Here is a 9,796-nt window from a genome sequence, read left to right as displayed (position 1 = left end):
TTTTTCCCGAATGAAATTATAAAAGTTGAAAAAGGTGATGTCACTGTTATATCTTTAGACAGCGAAACTTAGCATTTCAATTTTGACAAAAATATTCCTTCATTTTTTTAACATAAGCATTTTGCACTACTTGTACTAGTCTAAATACTTTAGAATAATTTGTTTCTTCCTTTCGTCCCACCCTTGTACTTTCAAAGAAGTTGTGCCTTCATCTAATATCTATTCCATAAATATTTTATTCACCATATGCATTAGGAATCTATTTAGGAGATTTTTAGTGATTACAAATTGCAAAATGAAATAAACCCCGTAACCTAATCATATGGATTCCTTATGAAAATAATTTTGGCACATTTCATATTTATTTTGACTTTCCAATTTGTATTCTCAAAACTTGTGACTATACTTAGCTTGATTGACTGATTGTTGATTTTAATTTCGAGAATGTTAATAAAATGATTTCAAATGCTTAGCTGATAGTATTAGATGAGAGTTTTAGGAACTATTCACTTGGGCCTTTATCTTGATGTTGTGTGTGGATCCTTAAGATCGCTACTCATTGCATAAGCTCATAGGAAGAGTCTGGCCTGTTTGGATTGACTTTTAATAAGTAGCTTATAAGTTAAAAGTCATAAGTTGGTACTACCCTACTTTTGACTTTTGACTTATAAAACACTTATTTTGACTTAAGAATAAGTGCTTAAAAACACTTCTTTACTTTGCCAAACACCACAAAAATTGGAAAAGTGCTTAAAAGCTAAAAGCAACTAAAAATAAGTCAATCCAAACACCCACGAAGATTCGGCAGAAGGTTAACAAACCATTAACTTCACCTTGGCATGCATTCATTAAACACTGGAATAAACAATATCGAATGAGAAGAGAACTCAGGCAAGGTTGCCGATGTGCCATTGTTAAGTCCTTAGTTTTGATGATTGACAGACTATATGAACTTTGTATGTTGAGATCTATTTCCTAGAGTTTTTGTCATGACAAAGCTACTACGAATTAGGGTACAGGTTGGGCTCACCTGTCACTGTCACGGTCAACTGCGACAGCTGACACATAGTACAAAGTTGGTGGAAAAGTTGTTGTTACCTTTTTGCCTCAACCAATGTGATCTCTCCTAGGTTTTCTTGTATCATACTATATATTGCTCATCTTCCTCAACAAGAAAACCATTGCTTCCATATTCTCACAACTAATTATCCTTTGAAGCTAAAAGCAAAGACTATACACTGCACCAGGAAACTGATTGCTCATTGAGTTGTACTTTTACTTCCTTGTTATAGTTGAGTCCTTGTATTTTGTTCTTAAACATTTACCTACACTTGCTTATGATTGTAGTAGGTGTGGAGGTGTAAACCTTTATCTTATAACCATCTAGAGTTAGGTGATCATTCAATCTAGAGTTAGCTTATGGAAGTCGATCCAATTAGAGCTAGTTGGAGGTTGAAGCAGTAGAGTTACTGCTTGTGTTTCCTTGTAATAGAGTTGTTGCTAGGAAACAACGGATTAGGAGGTTAATCCTTAGATTCTGTATTCAAGAAGTTGTTTGAGTATAGTGAAGCTTAGAAATCCTGGAGATAGGTCGTGTTTTTTCTTCCTTGAGCAAGGAGTTTCCACATAAAAACCTTGTGTTCATTGTTTTACTTTATTCCTGCACTTCTTACTTTACATAACTCCTAGTCTTGTTGTGTGAGTGCATCCGGAAACAGGTCCCTAACTTGAGGAGCAATCCACCCCAATCCTTCAGTCATGTTGGATCATGATGATTTTCAAAATAGCTTATATTTGAACTAGACTTTTTATGTCTTAATTTGTTGGAGATTACTTGGAGAAGTTTTTCCTAATTTGGATTTTGTAGACAAATGCTAAAAGTATATTTGAACTATGTAGTTGGTTGATGAGTAACAAGGGTTAAGTTTTGGAGGGAAAGAAATGATTTCAAATGTTTAACTGACAGTATTAGATAAGATTTTAGAAACTATTTATAACAGTTGGGTCTTTATTTTGATGTTTCGTGTGTTTTGTCTGTTTATGACTTGTTTGAATGGTTAGAATTGAGGAGTTCGACTTGTTTTATGTTGAGTTGACACTCAAAATCTAGTGTAGAACAATTACAAGGGGCCAATAATATTCTTGTTTTCTTGAAGATGACATACGGTGCAATTATTTTCAACATTTAAGTACACAATTAATTGAAAATGAACAGTATGATGATTGTGACTAGTTTTTTTTTTTCAAAAAGAAAAACTGTTAATAAAAATGAGTTATATATTGAAATGAAATAAACGTAGGAAAGCTACTAATTACTTCAAAAGAAGTGAAAGGAAATACAATACTGTTCGTATGAATATGGAGTAACATTTCATAAGAGCTACTATAACTTAAATTAGATTAGAAAAATATTGAAGAGTGAATAATTTAGTGATGGGAGGATATATATCTCCTTTTGCCAATCACGCATTTGGAAGTAACGGCCGAACAAGTTATTCAAAGATTAATAAAAAAAATTACAATATAAACATCATAGTTTTAAATTTAAACGAGCGTCTCAATAATTCATCAAGTGAGATGAATATTCAGAATAGTATTTTTTTTTTCTGACTCCACAAATTCCAACTTTTTTATGAAGTAGATAACATTTGTTAAAATCTTGAAGGAACGTGCCTATATTTCCTCAAATAATATACGAATAATATTTTCTCTTATTTCCTGAACTTCGTTATCCTATTTTTCTAATTAACAAGAAGCACTTTATGTTGTTGAATGAATGATTGTCCTTAATTTTGTCGGTCCTTATTTTTTTTATGGAAAAATATTTTTGTTGCCCATATTCAACAAATCAAATTTCCACATTCATCATTTGCTCCCCTGGTTGTTGGGATTTGCTGAAAATATATGGCAAGAAAGTGGAGGTCAAAATCAAAACTACAAAAATCAAAGCCACTAAAACTCCAATAAATGCCATGGCTATGGCAATTATCAATTCCAGATAATCTTAAATAAGACAGTCATCACTTGATCGTGCATTTTTATGTCAAAGAAGATTAAAAAGATAGTAGCCATATATTATATTATAAATTTCATATGGTTCATACTTGAGCAATCAATTCAAAAGCTTAAATGAATCAATCTACTAATTTCCCTAGCTTTGTTTTACTAATTTCTAGTAGCCCGTCTAAAAGGTTGGGTCAATTTGACCTAGTGAAAGTTTGTCAAACTAGACGTGTTCTTTTTATTTGTTCTCTATGAAGGAAAAATAAATGTTTTAACTTTCGGATATAAAAACTGAATCAATAAAAAATATTCCCTCCGTCTCATTTTATGTGTCGCTATTTTCTTTTTGATCTGTCTAAAAAAGAAAGTCACATTTTCTTACTTGGTAACTATGTAATGGCATCATATCCATTTTATCCTTAGTGGATCCCACTTATTACGAAAAGACAATAAAAAAGATAAACACCAAAATAATTTTAAAATGGGCAATTTTATAAACTTTACAAAGTCACTTATTTTTTAAACTTCGTGCCGGGTCACATGACGACACATAAAATGAGACGGAGGTAGTAAAAGCTAGTAAAATGTTGCATGTGGCCAGGGGTGGGTTTAGAGCCTTGCGTGGAGGTTTTCAGAAATTCAATAACTTTAGTACGGATCTTGAATTTATATTAAAAATCTAGTAAATATATAAAAATTATAAGTTGAAAATCTATGATAAAGTGTGTTGTAGGTCTAGTGACAAGAAAGATGCTTGTTGGAGTACTATTGCCCTCTTGGTTGTGTGTTCTAACCCCATCAATGGCATTTTTTTAAAATTATTTTGCTCAAGAAATCCGAAAACTTAAAATTCTAAATTTGGCTCTTAAAAAATATTTTGATACATTCTTGATTCTCCACATAATTAGTTATAAGTATTTATATTTTTTAATTTAATTTCGTATTAAATTAAGACTTGACAAATAGATTAAAACAGAGAAAAGAAATATTTTTGACATTTTATTTGTAATTGAGCTCTGATTAATACAGTTTAGAGGAATGTTCTGAACAAGGTAATAAAATATACATTTCCTGGTAATGTAAAAACATGTAAAGAGAGTAATATGGACCAAAATTTTTTGTACAAATTGCAATTTTCTTTTAATCATTCTCCTTTTTTATGAAAACAGAAACTGAAAAATTGAAATTTAATAGTTTGGCAGCAAAAAATTTAACCCAAAGTTTGAAGGAATACTGCAGTCTCTAGCTGATTTTATGAGTGCTTTGTTGCTCTATCATACCAGAACCAAACACAACTCCCTTAACAAAAACCTCTCCGCTTTCAACATTTACTTGCCCTTCAAATTCTTCAGCACAATCTCAACTCAATGCAGTCAACAACAGCAAATAAACCGCCCCTTTCAATGCCTACAAGAACACCAAGAACCAGAAATCTCCTGGTTTCATCAAAAGGGGTTTTCCAATATCACCCAAGACATAGTTGGGCGAGCAGTTCATGCAGTATGCTTAAAGGAACAACCCCATTTAAGCATTTTCCATTACAATACTTTGATTAATATGTATTCGAAATTTGGAAGAATTGAAGGTGCACGCCATGTGTTTGATAATATGCCTGAGAGAAATTCAGCGTCTTGGAATAATATGGTATCTGGGTATGTTAAGATGGGTGTTTATTGGGATGCCGCTGTTCTCTTTTTTGAAATGTGGGGTTGTGGAATTCAGCCAAGTGGGTATTTTATAGCTAGTTTGTTGACTGCGTTTAGTAAATTGGAAAATATGGTACTTGAAGGATTTCAAATTCATGGATTGGTTTTAAAATATGGTTTGTTGCATGATGTTTTTGTGGGGACTTCGTTTCTTCATTTTTATGGTGTATATGGACTACCTTGTTGTGCTAAAACTTTGTTTGAGGAAATGCCTGAAAGAAATGTTGTTACTTGGACTTCTTTGATGGTTGCGTTTTCGGATAATGGTTACCCGGAGGTGGCAATAAATCTATACGAAAGAATGAGGCACGAGGAGGTGTCTGGTAATGAAAACACACTGACTACTATTATTAGTTCTTGCATTGCTCTTGATGATGATTTTTTTGGTCATCAAGCGTTAGGTCAGATTGTAAAGTCTGGATTCCTGGACAATGTTTCGGTGTCAAATTCTCTTATTTCGATGTTTGGTAGTTTTGGTTTCATTGAGGATGCCTCTTATATCTTTGATGGGATGATTGAGCGTGACACTATATCATGGAATTCAATTATTTCTGCACTAGCATATAATCAGTTATATGAGAAGGTGTTCAGCTCATTTTCTGAAATGCGTCATGATCACGACGATGTCAATTCAACAACACTGTCGTCATTGTTGTCTGTTAGTGGAACTACGGATTGTCTAAACTTAGGGAGAAGTGTTCATGGGTTGTCGTTGAAATTGGGATGGGATTCTAATATTTGTGTGTCAAATACTCTTCTCTCCATGTATTTGGAAGCTTCAAGGGACAATGAAGCTGAAAGTTTGTTTTTGGCAATGCCAGTAAAAGATGTGATTTCATGGAACTCCATGATGGCTGGTTATGTTTTAGCAGGTAAGTATTTCAAGGTTTTGGGAGTGTTGGCTGAACTGCTTCACTTGCGAAGAACAGTTAATTATGTGTCCTTTGCTAGTGCTTTGGCTGCGTGTTCAGATGGTCAATTGCCTGATGAAGGCAAAACTATTCATGCTCTTGTAATTGCTCATGGGCTCCATGACAATTTAATAGTTGGCAATGCATTAGTCACCATGTACGGAAAGTGTGGTATGATGTGGGAGGCTAAAATGGTATTTCAGAAAATGCCTGACAGGGAATTAGTTACTTGGAATGCATTGATTGCCGGCTATGCAGATAATAAGGACACACCCGACGCAGTGAGAACTTTTAAGTCAATGAGAGAGGAAGAAAATTCTCCAAATTACATTACTTTGATCATTGTTTTGGGTTCTTGCTCAACTGACACTGATCTGTTGAATTATGGCATGCCGTTGCACGGACATATAATTCTGACTGGTTTCGAGACTAATGAATACGTCAGGAACTCTCTCATAACAATGTATGCCGACTGTGGTGATGTCGTTTCGAGTAGTCTTATCTTTAATGCGCTGCTAAATAAGACATCAGTGACCTGGAATGCTATGCTTGCCGCTAATTCTCGTCTTGGTTTCTGGGAAGAAGCCTTGAAACTTATTCTGCAGATGCAAAGGGAAAAACTGGAATTTGACCAATTCAGCCTCTCTGCTGCTCTTTCAGCTGCAGCAAACATGGCATCCCTAGAAGAGGGACAGCAGATTTACTGTCTAGCTACTAAACTTGGGTTTGACTCCAATTCTTTTGTTGGAAACGCTGCAATGGATATGTATGGGAAATGTGGCGAAATGAACGATGTGCTGAAAATACTCCCTGAACCAAATATGCGTCCAAGATTATCTTGGAATGTATTAATATCTGTTTTTGCCAGACATGGACTTTTCCAGAAAGCTAGGGATAGTTTTCACGATATGATAAAGCAAGGTTCAAAACCAGACCATGTCACTTTTGTCTCTCTTCTATCAGCCTGTAGTCATGGTGGTCTAGTAGATGAAGGTCTTCGATATTTTGCTTGTATGAATTCTGAATTTGGAATCCCGGCTGGCATAGAGCACTGTGTTTGTATAGTAGACCTTCTTGGAAGATCTGGAAGGCTCTCTGAAGCCATAGCTTTTATTAAAGAAATGCCAGTGCCGCCAAACGATTTTGTTTGGAGAAGCTTGTTGGCAGCATGCAGGATGCACGGGAGTACAGAACTAGGAAAAGTAGCAGCTGAAAATCTTCTGAGATCTAACCCATCGGATGACTCAGCCTATGTTCTTTATTCAAATATCTGTGCAACTTCTGGGAGGTGGCAGGACGCTCAGAATGTGAGGGCCGAAATGGAATCACATAAATTGAAAAAACAGCTTGCTTGCAGTTGGGTCAAGTTAAAGAACCAAATTTGCACCTTTGGGATTGGAGACTTGTCTCACCCGGAGTCAGAGCAAATCTACAGGAAATTGACCGAACTTAGAAAAAAGATTCAGGAGGCTGGTTATATTGCTGATACAAGCTTTGCGTTGCATGACACGGATGAAGAACAGAAGGAGCACAATTTATGGATGCATAGTGAAAGACTTGCACTAGCATATGGTTTGATTAGTACCCCTCAAGGTTCTACACTTCGAATATTTAAGAACCTTAGAGTGTGTGGTGATTGTCATTCTGTTTTCAAGTTCGTAAGCAGCATTGTTACTAGGGACATCATATTGAGGGATCCTTATCGGTTTCACCATTTTACTGGTGGCCAATGTTCTTGTGGTGATTACTGGTGATAATGCTGTTGGTAATCTCTGATAAATTTTAAAGATTTGAGTGGGGTTCTGGACTAGTGAATTTTTGTACGAGAGAAAGACAACTCTTGAATGGCACACCAACTTTTTCATTGGAAAGCAATAGCGTGTGCCGCCGTAATTTACAAATTTTATACAAGAACAAGATTTTGAAAGTAACGCATCGCTTTAGTTGATTTTTCCTTTTGAATGTTTATATGTTTGTTGTTTCTATTAGGTCGTAAACTCTATGGGAATAATTTCCCCTCATGCCGAAACGATACATTCTTCAACGAAGATCATAGTCAAGAGAGTAGCAAAAATCGAAACCCTAAACATCATGAACTACAATCATATTGGCACTATCGCCTATCTAGCATACACACACACACGCAAAAAAAAAGAAACTCATATATCTAGCGAAGAACATATGGTGTAAACACAAGAAACTCATATACTCCCTCCAGTCCCAAATTATCCGTGTATCCCTATTAAATGATATTTATATTTTAATTTGAAGAAAATATGATTAAATATTTATATTTTAATTTGAAGAAAATATAATTAATGTAAAGGATAAAACATGAATTTTTTTCTTTTAATTAATTTAAAAAAAAAAACAAATAAAATGAGAAATCAAATTAGAAAATTTGAGACGGAGGGAATATCCAGCAAAGATGTATGGTGTAAACACAAGAATGTATGGTACTAATGTTGATCCACAAAATCATTCTATTTTTGAAAAATATTTTCGCGGAGAAAAGTTTAAAGAAAATAATTTACTCAGTGAAATTAGAGAGAACAATTTTAACAAGTGGTGGCACATCACCTTGCTCCCAAGCCCCATCCCCACTACCCTGCCACGCTTCTCAGATATAGTCTCAAATGTTGAAGTTTTCTTCTATTCACAAATTTGTTCATTGAGGCCCACCATACCTATTTTTTATAATATAAATGTGGAGAAGGTAAGTTTTCATTATCCTAATAGATTTCCATTGCATTGGAAATACATAAATATGGAGAAGGTAAGTTTTCATTATCCTAGTAGATTTTCATTGCATTGGGAGTACAAAAAGGTTTCGTTAAAATTATACTAGTACTAGTTATTTGTGTTAATTCCCTTACAAGTTTTAAGGTGTTGTCTTCCTTTCCACGCAAAATAATTACTCACTATATTATACAACAATAAATTCAGTGTATTCTCAAGCAGTGGAGTTTGAGGAGGATAAAATGTATGCAGTCCATACCATCACCTTTGAAGAGGTAGAAAGGTTGTTTCCGATAGACCCCCGGCTCAAGACAAAAAATAATAAACAAATTCATAATAAAACATGAAATAAGATGGAATAACAAAAATAAGACACTCATACAGTAATACCCTATACTAACGAACCAAAGGCACCCCCACCCTCATACCCCCACCCCAAAGCTTTCCTAACTACTAACTACGACTCCCCCACTGACACTAGCCTTCTATCCTAATTCGTGTCCTCCAAACCTTCCTATCTAGGGTTATGTCCCTAGTAAGCTGTAACTGCTCCATGTCACGTTTAATCACCTCTCTCCAATATTTCTTCGGCCTACCCCTACCCCACCTGAAACCATCCAAAGCAAGCCTCTCACACCTACGAACTGGGCATTTGTGCCCCTCCTCATCACGTGCCCGAACCATCTCAACCGAACTTCCCGCATCTTGTCCTCCACCGAAGCCACTTTAACCTTCTCCCGAATAGTCTTATTCCTAACCCTATCACTCCTAGTAAGCCCACACATCCGACGCAATATCTGCATTTTCGCCACCTTCAATTTTTGGATATGGGAGTTCTTCACTGGCCAACACTCCGCTCCATACAGCATGGCCGGACGGATTGTCACTCTGTAGAATTTGCCTTTAAGTTTGGGCGGCACCTTCTTATCACACAACACTCCCGAGGTAACCCTCCACTTCATCCAACCTGCCCCAATATGGTGGGAGATATCCTCATCAATCTCTCCATTCCCCTGAATCATGGACCCGAGATAGTTAAAACTATCCCTCCTACAAACAATCAGGGAATCCAACTTAACTACCACCTCGTCCTCCTGCCTCAAGTCATTAAACTTGTTTTCCATATACTCTGTTTTGCTCCTACTCAACCTGAACCCTTTAGACTCAAGGGTTTATCTCCGAACCCCCAATTTATCATTCACACCTCCGCGCGTCTCATCAATCAATACTACATCATCCGCAAAAAGCATACACCAAGGCATCTCTCCTTGAATACGCCGCGTCAACACATCCATCACCAATGCAAACACAAATGGGCTAAGATTCGATCCCTGATGCAACCCTGTCAAGGTAGGTAAATGCTTTGAATCTCCTCCCACCGTCCTCACCCGAGTCTTAGCTCCATCATACATGTCCTTAATCGATCTGATGTATGCC

At 35.9% G+C, this 9,796-nt stretch overlaps 1 protein-coding gene across 1 annotated transcript; it reads left to right on the top strand.

The window, feature by feature from the left end:
* LOC107855569 (pentatricopeptide repeat-containing protein At3g24000, mitochondrial) lies at nt 1–7,582 on the top strand. Its single transcript, XM_016700589.2, has one exon. It carries the CDS (start codon nt 4,258–4,260, stop codon nt 7,372–7,374), a length of 3,117 nt encoding a protein of 1,038 aa, XP_016556075.1. The 5' UTR covers nt 1–4,257; the 3' UTR covers nt 7,375–7,582.
* The last annotated feature ends 2,214 nt before the right edge of the window (nt 7,583–9,796 follow it).

This window comes from Capsicum annuum, chromosome 1, assembly GCF_002878395.1.
Source record: "Capsicum annuum cultivar UCD-10X-F1 chromosome 1, UCD10Xv1.1, whole genome shotgun sequence".
In the NCBI taxonomy this organism is placed as follows: Eukaryota; Viridiplantae; Streptophyta; class Magnoliopsida; order Solanales; family Solanaceae; genus Capsicum; species Capsicum annuum.
This window is presented reverse-complemented; position numbering and strand designations above follow the sequence as displayed.